Source organism: Mya arenaria, chromosome 5, assembly GCF_026914265.1.
Source record: "Mya arenaria isolate MELC-2E11 chromosome 5, ASM2691426v1".
Lineage (NCBI taxonomy): Eukaryota > Metazoa > Mollusca > Bivalvia > Myida > Myidae > Mya > Mya arenaria.
The window spans coordinates 52,368,732-52,388,841 of record NC_069126.1 but is presented as its reverse complement, the minus strand read 5'-3'; the positions used below and the strand labels follow the sequence as shown (position 1 = coordinate 52,388,841).

The 20,110-nt window shown below is 34.6% G+C and overlaps 1 protein-coding gene across 2 annotated transcripts in view; it reads left to right on the top strand.

The window, feature by feature from the left end:
- The first annotated feature begins 810 nt into the window (after window positions 1–810).
- The window catches only part of LOC128233734 (hemicentin-1-like), a 53,579-nt gene continuing 34,279 nt past the window's right edge, over window positions 811–20,110 (top strand). Inside the window, exons 1-4 of one of the 2 annotated variants that reach the window (XM_052947553.1) lie at window positions 811–957; window positions 4,124–4,462; window positions 17,591–17,902; window positions 19,681–19,938. In XM_052947553.1, coding sequence (XP_052803513.1) covers window positions 909–957; window positions 4,124–4,462; window positions 17,591–17,902; window positions 19,681–19,938 — 958 coding nt within the window. In that variant the 5' untranslated portion in view covers window positions 811–908. The remainder of the gene's footprint in view (window positions 958–4,123; window positions 4,463–17,590; window positions 17,903–19,680; window positions 19,939–20,110) is intronic. The other variant, XM_052947554.1, reaches the window with a different exon arrangement.

Below are 20,110 nucleotides of genomic sequence, written 5' to 3'. Positions count from 1 at the left end.
CCTCTTCCTCCTGCTCCTCCTCCTACTACTACTACTACTACTACTACTTCTACTACTACTACTACTACTACTACTACTACTACTACTACTACTACTACTACTACTACTACTACTACTACTACTACTACTGCTTCTACTACTGCTACTACTACTGCTACTGCTACTGCTACTGCTACTGCTACTGCTACTACTACTACTACTACTACTACTATCATTCCCCAGCCTCTCAGCACTTCCAGTGCTTTGTTCATCACAATGATGGCACTTCATTTATTTATTTATCATGATTAAGCCATGAAATAACAATAGCAATTTCATGATTTAGTGTTGTTCTTTTAAAAATATGTATCAGCCCTTCCAGCCTAGTAGTACTTTTACCCCCATCATAGAATCTCGTCCCTTTGGTCGATCTTCTTCAAAAATAGTAACCCCAGTTCATAATATATCGACTCCCGGGTCGTAATATTTCAACACTTCTTCACGAAGTTAAAGAATGCAAGGGACTCTTTATCTATGGGAGTCGATTTTTTTCCAAAAAAACAAAAATGGAAAAGAGTCGTCGTATAAGCGATATATTTGCATGATTAATTTTTTGCTTGTAAATTTTGAAAAAATAATATATTGATCTACATCTATATTATAATGGTGTATTCTGTTGAATTTTTTTTTTAGAAAATATTTTATAAATTACACTAATACAAATTTGTACATTGAGTACCATTCTGAAAGCTTGACAAAATGTGGCATAAACGTAAGGGTGAGAATCACAGTTAAAATATGCATACTATAGAAATAGTTTATGTGGTTAAACCTTAAGGTTATACCATGTATTGAAGAGATAAAGTTGAGGAGCTTTATACAGAAGCCTATCGACAGTTTTACAGTGGACTTGTGAACATATTCATACCATGAGTAAAACTATGTGTTTGGTGTGTGTTTGGCTTATTGTAATTTCAGGTAAAATTGCTTAATTGAGAATTTTAGAAGTGACTTATTACCAAGTGTTTCGAAATTACCTTTTTGAAACAACGGTGTGGTTAATGTTTTATCAATTTATCATAGACAACTCAAATATGTCAAGATAGCTTACTACTATATAATTATGATGTCACGGGATATTTTAAATTATTATATGAAATTGTCCTTCAATAATATATTGGTTAAGTAATTCCAGCCATTTCTTAAATAATGCGACTCACGTCAAATATCTTAAAATCCACTCTCAAGCACTTGTGAAAGTTTCACTGCGTTATGTTAGGCCTGTGATACTTTTGAGGATAGGACATTTTGCGCATACTATTGACGGAGTCTTGTGTTGCATTTTAATTAAGTCAGTCGGTCGGTCGGTCGGTCAGTCAGTCAGTCAGTCAGTCAAACAGTCAGTCTGTCAGTCAGTCAGTTAAATATCTTACCATGACTAAATAGTTTGTCATAGATTTATTACATTCAGTCATTTTCATCAGTTTAATATGATTGAGTTTTTACTTCTTAAATATGAATTGATACCATCGTTTCTGTTACTTCTGGAAATAAAAAAAAAAACCCTTATATTCGCAAGGGGCTTAACAATATTATTCCATGGGCGTATTTAGTTTGTGCGCGAAATCAGTCATTAGATGAGCTATGGTGCAGGGCATAACTTAACTTCCAAAGAATCATTTAATTTGACTTATCCCTATCAATGATTCTGCTTAAGTTGAGAAATACCCAATAGCATAGGCCATTTATTGTATTAAAATGAAAACAAAAATATAAAAGAGCTCTTTTTTTCTGTTACCACATTCATGGGTCATTAAACTGCACTTTCATAGAATGACCGTTTTTGACCATTTTTATTTTGTGAGTATAGTCATGCAATTGTAAAACAAATTAACATAAACATCTTAAAAGGACTGTACACCATATTGGCCTCAAAAACATTTTTTTCTGTAACGAATCTCAGGACAATTATCTAATAGAATGTGTTACGCTTTGATATCATTATTGTAAAAAAATACCAAAATTTAAAAAAAAAATGTGTCGGAGACCGGTTTCGAACCCGTGTCGCCAAAATAGCAGTCCACTGAGACACGGCGGCTTACTAAAAGTGGGTGACATATTTAAGCTATATATACCTCGGTAATATCACGTGATAACACCGATTAGCCAATCACGCATAAGGAATGAAATATACCTGGTAGACACACCCAGTAATCTTATTTGATAGAAAATACGAAATAATGGCTAAACTTGAATGCATTGTACACATCGATGCCAATATATATGCAAAAAGCTACAGAAACATTTATGTCAGTTTTCGACAATTTTCTTTTATTTTTCGCTATTTTTACATACGGAGTACAGCCCCTTTAAGGTAGTTTATGCACGATCATGAATTCCTTCGCAAATATTTTTAGATTTTTATTCTGCTACTCAATTAAATTAAAGCCATGGAATACAAGTGACTGTGAATTTAATACATGGAATACCCTAATAGTTACTAAGCTATAGAGTAATGTTCAATAGCATATGAAACCGTATCTGGAATTTTTGTTTTATAAACAATGCTTATTCAAGGATAAAGCATTGAAACATTTTTTTGGAAAGTCCCTGTACACTTCTATTTAAATTACTACCAGGGTATGACCACTGAACCAAATGTATCCAACAAAATGCACTGGACATATCAATTAAGTGTATGATAAATGTATATTTCTACAATGACAGGATCCTCGCTCAAAAGTCCTGAATCGAATCACCCACATACTATGATTTGATAAGTAATAGTTACCTCAACCTATATCACTCGTGGACAAATTAACATATTAATATCGATAATGATTTATAAATTTGCAACATGCTGAAGAGTCTGGTCTGAAATTACCGAGATTAACTGAGAAATCTTCATATACACATTCGGCATTATATGAAAATGTAGAATGCCGAAAGTATGTACACGCTTTGATTTTATTGTAAATGTGTAAAGTATCCATGGATGAATGGTTAAAGGTTGTTAGTATGTACTTACGCAAGTGAACAACAAGATGTCAAACGGTTCATCTATAAGAGTGCAACTTTAATATTAAGCACAAACAAATTGCATTGTTCAGATCATGCCCAGGCAATGAAAATGTATAACATGCTTTTGATGGTGGTGGTTTTAAAGATTCATCAATTCCTGTTCAATTTCACGAGTGTCAGAGAAAAGCATTATTTTTCGAGTGGCAAAGCCATGAGACAAAATAGTGTTTTCTATGGCAACGAGTAAAATTTATGAATGCTAGTGTCATTTCTGAAAACCCCCTTATTTGGAAAGCGCGATTGTAACGCCGCTACCCTTGGAACGCTGATCACTCAGTCTGACAGCTAATGACATGGACTGACATTTCTATTTCCGACGAGTCGGGAAATAATCCTGAAGAGTTCATTTATGTCATTTGCGCGCTTTTAATGCAAATATTTTATGACCTTGCATAAAGGAACATTTATGAATGCGTCTATGTTCCAAATAGTAACAGTTAATGATTTCAAGTTGAAATGGACATGCATACTTGACGAAAATAACACTGGTCACCATTTCTGAATGACAATTGAAAAGGTCGAACGCGTAAATATTCCTTTAAACTAAAAAATACATTTTAAACATTTAACCTAGTTTAAGAGTTTAGTGACACAAGAATAGTCATTCACCACTCACTGTCTATGACGACTAGATTTCGCTTGATTACCACGCTTAGTTGTTGACAATTTTAGGCGGCTGGGGTAAATCGAAGCAGTTCAATGAAGTGGACATAATATCAACGATGTCAAATGACGCTACGTATGCACACAAATAAGCGTGTTTTTCGTATAAAATGTAAATACATGTCTTTCAATAATTTAGGCGTTTTGTACAAAGAAAATTGTTTGTTGCAGTGTAAGCAATATATTTAACCTTATGAACACCAAAAGTTACTTCTGGATTTTGTTCGGTGAAGTATATTACGATCTTACAACAAACAGATATCCTCTATATACCCATCTACGTCTCTTGTGAGCTGTCATGTGCCTCATTGTGTGATCTTAAGTATGATAGGGGATTATAGTACTCTCTTTTTGTCATTGTTCCTGTCGACAATATACTGGGAATATTTGTTTTGTTCAGGTACGGTATATGCTTGTCCAACAAGTTCTCCTCGACTATTTCAAAGGGTACATGATGCCGATTTAAAAATTTCATTGAGTACAACTGTGAACACTCAAGGCGTTATAAGCTACCAGATTCGGAAGGACGAAACCAATTTGATGAATATAGATTTCTATAACGGTGCGATTATGGAACAAGAGCCATGCAAACCTACAGACTGCACGTTTTCAGGAAATGCTGCCAACGGTGACTTTTCTATTACGTTATCTAATGTACAGATAACGTCAGCAGGGACCTATAAACTCATCGAAGTCCAATCCAAAGAGGAAAAGGCGTGCAAAACACTTTTTGTACTTGGTATTTATCACCCTATGTTTTATCACTTTGCCGTCACTGTTATCTGTGTGCACATAAATAATAATGCTGTTTTATCAATTCCTCAAAATGATTCCCTATATATTTATATTGTTCACAAGCTTCCTATATATATTTGCTATTGGGTGTGGTAATAAGAGGTTTATACACGGCGTAGCCGGGCCGTTGATTGATAATTTGCCCAGGCGACTCATAATGGCCCGAGACGTAGTCGAGGGACATTTTGAGTACGAGGGCAAATTTTCATTCAACAGCCTGGCCACGCCGTGTATTAACCTCTTTAATACATATGCTTGTTTTTTTTTTATTTTGTAAGTTTGAAGGCTTCTTTAAAAGTTTACCTGCAATCTAGTTGTGAATTCTTATTTCCTCTGGAAAATTTAGTTTTTGAGAGTCAGCCAAAAGGCAAACAATTCCGTGTTGTCATTTAATGTTCCGATCCAACATGTATGTACAGTTGTTGTTTTCAAGTAGAAAATTCAATTTTACCGCTACCTTTGTTTTGGATTAAGAATGTCAACAGACCACACTGTATAAAAACGCCGCCGTATAGTCCACACTGTTTATCAAACACAAGCATAATTTTCTAAACTGCGTTCGCGTTTGACTACCTTTAAGATTTTACTGATGAGTTTGTTCAGGCAGATCCATAAATTGTGATTATTAAGTTGAGACATTATTTTACAGTCGCAAAATTGGATTTAAAGACGTAAATTGAATTCACGTGCGTACTATTGTTGTTCCGACATATAAACTAACATCCAAATAACATACCTGAATAAAGATGAGCTCAAGCGTCGAATATTGTAAAGGATGATGATGGATGTAAAGAGTGATAGTCAACAGGGGTAGTATTCAATATTGGTCTTAATTGGATCTAAGAATCATGTAGCGTTTTAGATTACGAGGTATAAATAACACACCAATACAGCGAATGAAGTCAATGGTGAATGACCATAAGATTTACTTAAGTTGCATATTGAATACGTAAATGTACGTCAGGTGACAGTCGTCGACTGTCAAAGTCTCTCTTTTTCCTGTTAGCTGGTTCCCTACGTGAGCTTCTTTTAGACTGGTTATCTAAATAGATTATAATAGATAAAGTGACTGATTCCCATATCACTTTAGTACGTTCTTTGGGCCGCAAAATGATATTCGGCCGCAAAACTGATAATCGCTGAGTCATGCAAATAATCGCGGAATCCCTGCACACACGTGTTACTATATATAACATGTATTTACTGTTGATATCAGGTGTAAACTCTGAAGTACCACATTATCTGATATTTGTTTAACAGAACGCTACTCGTTCTATATAAACAGTGTTCTAACGCTAGAAGTTTATGTGTATAAATTTTAGAAATGGTATTGTGGACTATTTTAGGGACAGGATAAGAACCATTATGGCTTAGCAAATTTCATTTGGATATGTGAAAATCCAAGGTTTGAAAAAAGGTGATTCCTGAACAATTTTTTTTTTTAAAAATCGTACGCACCAACATATGGAGTGGTATTTGGGTCAAAATGAAATATGCAATGTGTTAACATTTAAATGCTTTATTAGAAAACTCTTACAATACATTCCATTCATGTATTGTTTAGTTCGTTGTTATAAAGTGCTATATCGTTATTTACATTATGGTTTCCATGTTTCATGAATAGACATTGTCTGTATCATGCTAGCAAATTTAACGATGTTGCAAACCGCTGAATGTGTCTAATGCTCAACGCCAAACCGCTAGGTGGCTAACGCTAAACGCCAAACCGCAGTACGCTTAACTCGATTTCGATTACGAAACTAAACATGTAAATGTCAACTTATCACTGAAATGTTACTTCGTTTGATTCGAAATTGTCTTCATATATTGCGAATCGAAATGTGTCTATTGCTTAAGTTCAAACCGCGATACGATAAAACTAGAATTTGATCAATACGAAACTGAAGATGAGCTTGTCAATGCTAGCTTCAACTAATCACGGAAAAGTTACTTTCCCTGACTTTAAAATTGCCATTTATACTAAGTTGGGACAACAGGGCCGATGAAACGATTATCTACAACTGCCCAAATGAACGTATAAGTCACCAAATTCCAAATTTCAATTTGTCCCCGTGTAAACAACTACAGAAATATTGATGTGATTTTATACTTCTGTAAATAGATAATACATTTTTATTTGGAAATATCAGAAAATGACAAATGGCACGATTTTAGGAACAAAGAGATAGACCACGTAAATAGTATTAGGGATATACGAAATTACTATATGGCGATTAAAACTATTCTCAATTCGGCCCATTGTAACAACAAGGAAATGGATAGTGTCAAATTAAATGTGCTTGTTTAAGAGAAGAGATTTATTGTAACATCAAAGAATGTTTGCATTTGAATACTAAGATGTTTTTTATACCAGAAGTACACTTTTCCCTCTAGAAAAATGGTGAAAACACAGAAAATGTACTTGCCAATATTCAAAATGGTCATATTGTTCATGGCATGCATTAACCAATATATCAGATTAAATGCTTGTATGGACTAAATGTCAGCATTTTCTCAACCAGCTTACGATTACCCTATGTAAAGTAAGTTAGAAGTCATAGATTGCGTGTGTGTTTCAGCTTTCCTTGCCATTCAAAAAAAATACTATTCTGTTTAAAAACAACAACATTGACTGCATTGTCCAGAACTCTGTGGGTTGTAATAGAGTGGGCGTGAGCTTGCCCCCCCCCAGTCAGCTTTATCAGTTAATACCCATGCATGCCTTTCATGCAGCATTATTGGGTTCGGACTGCAAACTGAACATTTTTGTGTAATAAGTTATTTTGGGTTGGAATTCGTCCAAATCTTTGTGTTGGCTAAGATGGCAGAACTTGATTTGTCTTCAAATAGTATTTGATCACGTTAGATCATGCTTCACATAGAGCTCACTTTTTAACTCGACTATTCGAAAAATAAGGAGAGCTATACTACTCACCCTGGCGTCGGCGTTGGCGGTAGCGTCGGCGTCGGCGTCACACCTTGGTTAAGGTTTTGCATGTAAGCACCTTTAAGTCATTATCTCAGTAAATACATCAGTTATTGCATTGAAACTTTGGATATGTATTCCCAACTATCTTACATACTAAATTAATGTTTTGCATGTAACCACATTTAAGTCAATATCTCAGCAAATATATCATGTATTGCATTGAAACATTAGATATGTATTCCCAGATAACACTTTTTGAATATAATGCAAATTATGGGCCTTTATTATTTCACTTAGACATTCTGGTTAAGGTTTTCCATGTAAGCACACATAGGTTAATATCTCAGCAATTACTTAATGGATTGCATTGAGACTTTATACAATGGTACTCAACCATCCAATCTACTTAAATAACCAATTAAAATAACTCGAGTTTGCATTAAATTAAAATAATGGCCGCTTTTTTATTCGACATAGAAATTCTGGTTAAGGTTTTGCATGTAACCACTTTTAAGTCAATACCTCAGCGAATTTATCTTATATTACATTTAAACTTTACACACAGGGTCCCATCTATTTAATCTTCTTATTTAATCAAGTAAGATCTTTTATATTAATAATCTTTGCCCCTTTATTATGCGACTTAGGAATTCTTAAGGTATTGCTTGTTAGCACACATAGGATAATATCTCAGCAACTATTTGATGTATTACATTGAGACTTTATACAATGATATTCAACCACCCAACCAAGTTAGATAACTGTATTTTGCAAATAATGGCCCTTTATTATTATACTTAGAAACTCTCGTTAAAATTTTGCATGGAACCACATTTATGTTAATACCTCAGCACACCTTGTATTGCATTGAAATCTAATCTAACAGTGATCCTACATGTTTCGCCTAAACGTTTCAATCCTTACATTGAAAAGCGGCGGAATAGTGGAGCGCGCTGTCTCTGTGACAGCTCTTGTTCTTTTAGGCTTTGAATAAACACTCATTAAAAGTTTCTATACACAAAATATTTATCTAAATGAATAATTATTAGTCTTAATATATATGAGTAAATTGTCCTTTTTTATTAAAAAATAACAACCAAAACAGTAACTGATAAGATACTCAAGTGAACATTCATTTTTGGTAAAATAAGCCTAAAACAAACTATTTAGCTAGGTTACTAAGCTTTTCATCAATGTTCACCAGACCTTTTTTCAATAACACTTAACAACCGTTTTTGAATAATTAGCCTTTTTAATAGATCACTATTCCATAATGACTTTTTAATGTCCAGCTCCATAAAATGCAAACAAGTATACTGGTAATTCCAGTAACTCTCAGATTTGATTAACATGCATATGTCCCTTAATTTTATTTCAAATATTAGACAAGCAATGATGGAGCCAGCAGTATGCAATCCAATGTAATATTGATTATAATTTAGGTTTTTCTCCTATTTTTAATTTCATTCTGTGCAAAGCCCTTTTAAGTGCATTGAGTATTTTGGGAGACTACACAATCTTTCTGTTTTTTTACCCCTTATTCATGGCTTTAAGTTGCCAATACAAAATTAAATCTTAATAATAAAAACTACTGAATGTCCAAGTCTTCTTCATAAACTCACAATAAAAGAACTAAAACATAACTATGGGTCAGAGTTATAGATCTTTCTATGCATTTCATTTGTCTAAATAAATTACCAGTCTCTTTGGCAATAACCTTATGCCTCTTGAGTACTTCGCTTGACCGTGTGTTTTTTTATTACATTGTTTGAATGTTTTTGATTTGCACAAAACAATGATGAGGACACTATGCTTTGCCAAAACCTCAACACATTTTCTTCAAACAAGAACAAGGAAACTCAGAATAACTTTTATTATATCATTTAATGATTTTAGAAAATACACCCATACAATCAATGAAATAACAAGAGGGCCATAATGGCCCTTAAAAGTGCTCACCTGAGTAAAAGAGTTTAACCGTTGTAATCAATAAAGCTTGATATTTGTTCTCAAAGAATATTGAAAAATATACTGATCTAACATGTTGCCTGGATAATCAATGACAGGACTTGTCACAGTTGCCTGCACACTGACAGGACTTGTCACAGTTTCCTGCACACTGACAGTACTTAGTGATTGACTTCACACTGACAGGATTTCATTCAGTTGCCTGCACACTAACATGACTTGATGATTGACTACACACTGACATAATTTGATTCTCATATCTGCATACTGACAGGATTTTGTTCAGTTGCCTTCACACTGACAGGACCTGCTAATTGACTGCACACTGACAGCACTTGGTACAGATACCTGCACAATGAAAGGACTTTTTCAGTTGCCTGCACACTGACAGGTCTTTGTTCAATTACCTGCACACACACAGGACTTCGTTCAATTACCTGCACACTAACAAAACTATGTAAAATTGTTTGCACACTGAAAGAGTTTTTAGTATAGATACACAGACAACAAACAATGCACCATCCAATAAAATCAATAAAGTGCCTTAAGCTCTAATAAACAAATATCAGAACACATTAAGCACCTTCCGCTAATATCATTGCTTCTTCCATCTATGTCAACATCACCTTCCTTCACATGTTCAAAACCAAATTTTCTTTAAATCCATAAAGGCTTATTCACTACCCACACAGAAGATAAGATTGTAGCTTAGAAAAATCTACATGAAGTTCAATGGGAAATTCTAATTATTAAATTTATTATTTAGTAAAAATGAAATTCCTTCTAAATAAAGTTTATAATAATTATTTGAATCTATGAACCTAAAAAATGAGCAATGTTGGCTATGTTGAAGACTTAATAAAATTTAAAATCTACTCCCTTGTTACTAAAATAGAAAGAAGTGGAATCTCCATCAAAAGAGACCATATAGCAAGACTTGCTGCCCTTGCTTCAAGAGTAAACTTTACATAACTATCAGTTTTTACATTTTGTCCATTTTGTTGTTGTTGGTCAATCATGATATTTGGTGTATTTTTGTAGAGGGTCACTTAAGGAAGCTTTCTGTAAAGTTAAATAGAATGGTTTAGGTTTAGAGGAGATATTTTTTCAAAGCAAAAAAGGAAGTTCGCCATTTTGTTGTTGTTGCTGTAATTGTTGTTGTTGTTGATTAATCTTGACCCCTTGATGTATTTTTTAGAAGGTCACACAAGAAAGCTGCCTGTAAAGTTTCATTGAATTTAGAACTGTAGTTTAGGAGGAGATTATTTTTAAAGCTAAAATGTCAGCCATTTTGTTCTTGTTGCTGTCGTTGTTGTTGTTGATAAATCGTGACTCCTTGTTGTATTTTTATAGAGGGTCACCCAAGGAAGCTTCGTGTAAAGTTTCATTGAATTGGGAGCGGTAGTTTCAGAGGAGATGCTTTTTAAGCAAAACAGGAAGTCGGCCATTTTGTTGTTGTTGTTGTTGATCAATCGTGATCCCTTGTTGTGTTTTAGTAGATAGTCACCTAAGGAAGCTTGCTGGGAAATGTCATTGAATTTAGCCTGGCAGTTTCAGAGGAGAAATTATTTAAGCAATTGTTGACGGACGGACTGACTGACTGACGGATGGACTGACGGCCGGACGCCAGACAAAGACCGATTACAAAAGCTCACATTGAGCACTTCGTGCTTTTGTTACCTAAAAAAGTAAAAATATAACATTTAATCTTTTGTTACTAAAAATAGAAAAACTAAAAATACACAATACACTGTTCAACAGAGAGGGAGACCATAGAGCAAGGTTAGCTGCCCTTGCTTACGAGTAAACTTTACATAACTAAAAAAAGATTTTAACATCAGATTGTTGTTGTTGTTGTTGATCGTGACCCCTTGTTGTATTTTTGTACAAGGTTACCCTAGGAAGCTTCCTGTAAAGTTCCATTGAATTTGGAGTGGTAGTTTTAAATGATGGGGTTTTTAAGCAAAACAGGAAGTTGGCCAATTTGTTGTTGTTGTTGATCAATCGTGACCCCTTGTTGTATGTTTGTAGAGGGTCATCCAAGTAAGCTTCCTGTAAAGTTTTATTGAATTTGGAGTGGTAGTTTCAAAAGAGATGTTTTGAAGTAAAACTGGAAGTCAGCCATTTTGTTGTTGTTGTTGTTGTTATTGCTGATCACTTATGACCCCTTTTTGTATTTTGTAGAAGGTCAACCAATGAAGCTTTCTGTAAAGTTTCATTAAACTGGACTGGTAGTTTCAGAGGAGCTGGTTTTTTAAGCAAAACAGGAAGTAGGCCATTTTGTTGTTGTTATTGTTATTAATCAATCGAAACCCTTTGTTGTATTTTTAGAGGGACACCCAAGGAAGCTTCCAGTGAAGTTTCATTGAATTTCGCCAGGTAGTTTCAGAGGAGGTGTTTGTTAAGGAATTATTGACGGACAGATGATGGACAAAGACTGATCACAATAGCTCACATTGAGCACATCCTGCTCTGGTGAGCTAAAATTGTATCAGTAAAATCACAAGTCATGTTATGTGCGTTATATTTAACTTAATAAAGAGAAGAGCCGTCATAAGACAGCGCGCTCGACTATGCCGCTTTGACTTAGAAGTGAATACAATACCGATGTAATATTACCAAGTTTGGTCTCTTTATGTCAAACCTTACTAAAATTCTTCGATACATAAGGTGACTTTGATGCTGCCCTCCCACCAGCCCGCCCGAACAATGACGCAAGTCATTCATATAACTTGATTTCCCATATGAAAATGTGGTTAAGAATATACAAATATGCCTTTCAAAAGAAATCATTTTTTTTTTTAAAAATCAAGGGCCATAATTTGTATTTAGGGTTAAAATGGAGTTATGTTTCTTGTTGAAAGATGGTCGAAAATAATTTTGAATCTTATTGAGTGCATTGAATGAACAGTATAGAAGTTTTTTTCATGAAAATCCCAACTTGCCCTTAACTTTTACCTGCCTTAAACTTTAACCTAAGTCAATCAGGGGCCATAACTTGTATTAAGGATATGGAGTTATGTAACCTCATTGGGTGATGGTCCTGAACAATTGTGTGAAGTATTAAGTCAGTTGAATGAAGGGTATAGAAGTAATTAATAAAAATCCCAACCTGCCCTAAAACTTGAACCTAAGTTCCATAGTCAATCAGGGGCCATAATTTGTATAAAAGATAATATGGAGTTATCTAACCTCATAATGTAATGGCTCTGTGACAACTGTGTGAAGTATTACGTCAATTGAATGAATGGAGTTTTAAGTGAAAATCCCAACTTGCCCTAAAACTTTAACCTGCCCTAAAACTTTAACCTAAGTCAATCAGGGGCCATAACTTGTATTAAGGATAATATGGGGTTATGTAACCTCATTGTGTGATGGTCCTGAACAACTGTGTGAAATATAAAGTCAATTGAATAAAGGGTATAGAAGTTATTTATAAATATCCAAACCTGCCCTAAAACTTTAACCTAAGTTCCATAGTCAATCATGGGCCATAATCTGTGTAAAGAATAATATGGAATTATGGAGTTATCTAACCTCATCATGTGATGGCCCTGAACAACTGTGTGAAGTATTAAGTCAATTGAATGAAGGGTATTGGACTTATAAGTGAAAATCCCAACTTGCCCTAAAACTTTAACCCGACGCCGACGCTGGGGCGACTAGTATAGCCCACCTATTCTTCGAATAGTCGAGCTAAAAATGAATATTAGTTGCAGTAAGCAATGCTCATCACTTCTAATAAGCATTCTAACAGACTGAAAAACAAATCAACACAAATGGAAAAAACTGTTTGAAAGTCAGCAAGTATCTTATTTTAAACCTAATCATTTCAGCTAGATTGCTACGCAAGCTGAAAGCTTGCATAATCACTCTCAAGTCTGTAGCCTTAGTAGAAACTAGTACAGACATCCTTTTTCTGAGGCCATCAGAAAGTATCTCGGTGGGGCTTGAACCGTCAACCCACAACCTTGGATTTGAGGCTGACACCTAGGCTTATCCTCTAGACCACATGCACCTTTTCACATTTTAAAGAGCCCAATTTACAATATGGCATGTGCCCTATTAGGACTTAAGTATTTTAAATTGAACTAAACAACATCGTTTTTCTTTATTTGGTCTGCCAATTCGATCTGTTTCTGTTTCTGTTATCTTCTCTCCTTCTTATGAAAACCGTTTTAAGCGTAGATGAATCCTTTACCACACAGTTGCATGAATATATATAAATATGCACTTTCCATTGTTAAAATAATCCACAATGAAATATATATGTGTCCGGATTAAATGTAAAGTTCACTCAAATACTCTGAAAAATAAGTTTAACTATTTAAAAGTTGACTGCAAGAGGGTTACCACTGAGTAGCACTACCAAGCGTAATTAAGGAGTCTGGCTCTATCTAGGTTGTAAAGTAAATGTCCAGCTTCGGATTGTATTGCATCGAGGGTTTAATGATAATTTTTGTATTTACTAATCACTGGCCAACAGTTAACTATTATATGCAACTTCACATCAGTATGTTAGTCATCAAATATCAAGATGTTCCACTGAACATGTTGTTCCACTTTGTTTCCATCTTGTACTTATTTTCCCTTCCAGGTTGGCTTTGCAGTTGTGTTACATGTTTTCCATGTATTGCAGGTCAATCCTCAGTACAATGGCACATTTGATTACATTCCATTGCCTGTAATAAAAATCATAAAATATAACAGAACAAATAGGAATGAGATATTCAGATCAATTATTTGAAAAGCCTGTACAATAACATATATATATAGAAATTGTTCAAAAACTATTAAGTGCCACACCATTTTAAGGCTGCATCCTCACAGATTTACTGTTCTGACACCTTTTTTTGTCTTTTAACAAGCAAATTGGCAATTATTGTGCAATTGTCTAGAAAGTTATATTAGACTGCTGACATAATATCAGATCACAGCCTTTTATATTCAAGTTTGAAAATTTGGCATAAATCCTTCAATTTAGTCATATAAGGTCACACATAATATGACAGATTTCAATTGTTTGGAAAACTGCTGAAAAAATCATTTTCCATATTGCTTTAAGCCATCTATTTGTATACATTTAATTTAAATATTCACCTCCCTTACCCTTACTACTTTGATATCAATTGAAAGGCTTTTGAGATACGACCAAGAAGAACTGTCAATCTGTGAGAGAGCAGCTTTAAGCTTTGGACCAAATTTAAGATTTGATGTAAAATGAAATTGTTATCATGTTGAAATTCCAATACAATGCTGATATAACCATCATTCTTTGTTGATTAATTATATAAACATGCAAGTACATTTTGGTTAAAACCAGTAGGGTACTTAATTGTTAAATAATTGTCCGAATTTTTAAATTGTCCGAATTTTGAAAAAAACACAACCATTACCCCTTCTGCCATTTTTTATCAGAACAAGCCAGGAATTCAGAGCCGGTCGCACCACTTGTACCATACTGTCCTTTGAAAATAACGATAAGATTGAAATTTAAATGTCTGCAATATTCATTGACAGAGTAAAAATGTCAGCATCTTGCAATGTTTCTGCATCACCACCAACGGTTGATATTATAGAATTTAACCTTGAAAGAAATGTGTGCTGGTTTTTGTGTTCAAACCCATTTTGCTAGACCACTAGCATAATGATCTTTATTAGTGAACAGACATCCTATTGTGCCATTACATTGAGCTCTCAGTTATCAAAACACTCTACAACTTTGATGAATAAATGTATTTAACTATGTCACTAACAAACATTATATTTGAAGAAGAGGTATGTTTTAACACGGACATATAAACCAAACGTCTATGGTTAAACTTAAAGAAAAGTAAATTTTAATTATAAAAAATTATGTTTGTAAAAACACTGTGTTTATGCATCAGTCAATTGTAACCACTGCCGCCCCCCTCCCCCCAGGTCCGGGGAATAGCGGGGACTTTGACTTCTGGTCCAGCCAACCCGACTTAAATCCTTGCCCTTCGGGAACCTACAGGTGGTCAAATCCCCGCCAAAAAACCCTGCACCTCAGGGACCCTAGGTAAGGTTCATTCCCCACTATATTTAAAGCGAAGATAAAACCAACGCATTCACGCGGCACTGCAGGGCCAAAACACAGCCCGTTTCCTCGGTTATCCCCAGTATACCCCCAGACCTGGGGGCCGTGGTTACAATTGACTGGTGCTTTATAAGAAGTATGACCTATTATCAATCTAAGTAAAGTCAGATTCAGACTTATTTGTATTTCAAAGAAATCAAATTTATAAAGTATTTGTGTTCTTAATTTTACCACTGGTCACTGGAGCTCAAAAATTATTATTTACTATCTCAGGATCTGTCAATTGGAAGCAGACTTAATCCCACCCACTAAAAATAAAAGACATTTCCATTAAGTTTCTCATATGGGCACTTTTTATATTTAAAAAAAAATATATCATGTATATAAAATAACCAAAGGTGCTCATCACATTGCCTGGATACAGGAATACATTTTATATATATATTTTTTTATATTGTTTTATTTTTTTTCAATTATTTATTTTGGTCAAAATAGTGAATATTTACGCGTATTTATCTAAATAGAACGTTTTTTGTTGCAGTATTTCTACTTTCACTTTGGATAACATTTGAATGTTTTTCCAGTTACGTCATTAAAACAAGGAAAGTCGATGGTAGCCGTCCAATGAAAACGCTTCGTGTATATAAGCCATAGCCAAGTGCGCGGTCATGGTCAAAATTGCAAAAAGGTGATTCGAAGTGAAAGTGGAAATACTGCAACAAAAAACGTTCGATTTTGATAAATACGCGTCTTACTCAACGAGGTTTTAACGGTAGGAATTATATTTTAAGCTTCTCTTTGTAATGCATACGGAAAGTTTGCATGTCAGTCTGATTTTAACGTGTTTTAGGGGGAAAAATCCGTTAATTTTCAACCTCCCGGTGCTATTGTAATGGCGAATTTCAGCTTCTGGTCGGTGCATTTTGTTTGAATATGCCATAAAGATCAATCTTACTAGCATAAAAGTTATATTTTTCTTGTAGATGGGAATCTAACCTTATCAGAACAGTAAAAAATATTAGATTATCTCTATTATTTTAGGAACTATGCTCTATTAATTAGGTCCGTTTGGAATTGATGATTTTTTGCACATGTTTACCTTATATTTATTTATATATTATACTAATTTTCTTTCATGAAAAATTGTGGAATAATTTTTTAAATCACATGTATTCACTATCTTGACCGAAATAAATAAATAATTAAAAAATAAAATAAAAAAATAAAAGAAAATAAGTATGTATTACTGTATCCAGGCAATATGACGAGCACCTGTGAAAATAACACTTACACATAAGTAGGTGGTTATAGTTCTCCCCTCATTCTGTCTTTGGTCTAACATATCGCTTGGGTGTTTGAACATCTCCTTGGGAGGCCATGATGGACCTTATTATTTCCGAGGCCAATTCCTTATTGATACTGGCCGAGGTATTTTAGGAACTCAATGCTCCAGATGCCTGTGATTTCCACTATAGTACAAATGGCAATTTCAAAGTAAGGGAACGTAACTTTTCCGTGATTTTTCATCTTCTGTTTCGTCAATCAAATTCTAGTAATATCGAATCACGGTTTACATTCCGATTTGCAATTTAAGAAGACAATTTGAAATCAAACGAAGTAACATTTCAGTGATAAGTTGACATTTACAAGTTTAGTTTCGTAATCGAAATCGAGTTAGGCGTAATGCGGTTAGGCGTTTAGCGTTAGACACATAGCGGTTTGGCGTTTAGCATTAGACACATAACGGTTTGTAACATCATGAAATTTGCTAGCCAGTTACAGAAATGTTAATTACGATTTAACACTTTTTTACAACGAATTAAACAATACATAAGTGGAATGTATTGAAACAGATTATTAATAAAGCATGAAAAGTTAACAAATTGCCAATTTCATTTTTGAACTGAATACCGCTCCATACCAACACTAGACTGTTAGGATATTCAGAAATGTTTTCTTTTCAGCGTATTGATATTCAGCCATTAGACGTTCTGTGTTTGAAATAAATTGTTTTAACACATGCACCCTTAAGCCACGAATGGAGCATTTTTGTGTAGTTTTTACCGAATAAATAATTAAATACTAGAGTAATATGTATATTTTATTGCTTGAAGGAGATCCAGAACCACCTATCATTTCGTCAAACAATGACCCTTCCGTCGGTGGAAATGTCATTGTCACGTGCAGTAGTACCTCCACAACCATACCGACAAACCACGGGCTTAGTTTATCCTACACCTGGTTAATAGATGGTCATACAAACCCAGCCAACACACGTTACACGTACTCTGCTTCCAGACACCAACTCACTATTTCTGATGTGCGGAAGACGGACAGCACAATTGTCATGAAATGTTCGGCAACTGAAAACGTTACTAACGGGTACACGTCGTCCGAGAGTTTAGGATTAACATTAAACGTTCTGTGTATGTACCGTTGTTTATCAACAAAGCGTTTTATGAGGATTTTTGCAATTTATTATATTTACAGTAAATATGTCATTTCAAACATCGTGAATATTGTAAATTAGTATTGGAGTACATACAAGTTTTATTAAAATATTTTTCATGTAACATATTTATATCGTTAACAAATAAATAAGTGCTTGTTTATTTTATTAATAGGTCCTTTCAAATGATTCTTTTTATGTGATTTTTCTAATTTGTAATTTGAGGTATATGTAAAGTATTGCAATATCATTTCCAATTCTCATTGACTTAGGATACACAATCTTGAAGATTCTTATCACATTGTATAAATAATTGTATTTATTGAATCACTTATATATAGCTCTGTCTCTTAAGAGAAGCAAGTCAAAAGTAAATAAGAAAGGAAAAGAAACAAAGGATTTAATGCATTGTGCAATGACAGTGAATACATGATATGTTAGAAAATGGTGTTTACTGCCGTGAGACTTTTATCACACTGAAGCTATTCAAACATAACGGAACATATACACCTGAAAAACACTCACACTAGTTATGAAAGACTACCTGGTTATATTAGCTTTAGGTTAGCTGACGCGTCTTATGAGAAAGTCCTGAACTATGTTCTTTTCCCAGTCACGTCTCGTAGTACGAGTCTATGTTTATATTATGTTTTTTTTGTCCTTAGACGGTCCAAAGAGTGGAAACTTCAGCATTGATGCAACGTCTTTTTAAAAGGCAATGATATCTGTCCTTCCAAGTCACGTGACGAAGCTAAATTCACATTGTATTTATTTTTCCTTCAGACGGTCCAGAAAGTGTAGGCTTCAGTCCCGCTACGAAGTCATTTAATTTTAATATTGTATTGATGTTTCTTTCAGCCGGCCATGATACTATAAGATTCAGCTCCAGTTTAATGTTTTTTAAGTAGACTATGAACTTTGTCCTCCCAAGGTACGTGTCTTTGGAAAATACATATATATATATATTATTTATTTTTACTACAGACGGTTCAGTGATTGTAAGCTTCATTCCCGCTTCCAAGTCTTTTAAGAAAATCATGAAAAATCATCAATTCCCTCAGCCGGTCCAGAGACTGTTAACTTTATTCCCGCTTTAATGGCGTTTAACTAGACACTGAACGTTGTCATCACCAGTGTCTTTTGACTATGCTATATTCATAATTATGATATTTATATTGCCTTTTGCCGGTCTAGATACTCTTAGCTCTCTTCCGCCTCAACGTTCTTGAAGAAGACCATCAACGCTGGGATCAACCGAAGGTATATTTATATTGTATTTATATTTCCCTCAGCCGGTCAAGAGATGTAAGCGTGAGATCCGCTTCTACGGCATTTTAAAAGGTTGCCCCAAGTCAAACTTAAGTGGTCGAGACTGTATTTATGATATATTTCTATTTTCTTCAGAAGGTCCATAGAGTGTAATCGTCAGCCCCACAGCCGAGTTCTATGATAACGTACTCAACTTTGTTCTTGCGCCAGTGACGTGAATGTTGACAAGGCTGTGTTTATCTTATATTTCTATTTCCCTCTGACTGTTCAGACAGTATCAGCTGCAGCCACGTCTTTCCAGAAGGCCATGAACTCTTCTATTGCTGCAATCACGTGTCTGCGGACGGGGCTGTATTTATGTTATTTAAATTTCCGTCAGATGATCCGGATTCTAAGATCCAGGCACGTCTTTTTAGAAAAGCCGTATGTGTCGTTCATGCCCAAGCCCTTCGTCTGCGTAGGATGCTGTATTTTTTTTTTCCTCAGACGGTCCAGACAGTGTAAGCTTCAGCCCCAATATCACGTCTTATGAAAAGCTCCTGAACACTGTACTCGACCCAGTCATGTGTCAAGCTGACTGTAACGGGTGCAGCTTCTCGTGGTCACGCGGACAAACTACCATTGTAAACACAGATGTTCTGAATTTGATGTCGCTGTTAGTTAATGAAGCTGGTCAGTATACGTGCACGGCATCTCGGACCGGGGCTACGACAAAGGAAAAAACACTCAGTATTAAAGTCATTCGTGAGTGTAACGTTTTTGAAAGTACTATTTTAAAGATTTATTAAGTGTATTTATCGAGGGTACACTGCTGTTGGTCAGACTAAAACATCTTATTCTCTTTTTTTATACAGCTTATAAAAGCGAAAATCATCTGAAAACAAATGAGCTGTACTGTTGAAACAACACGAACGTT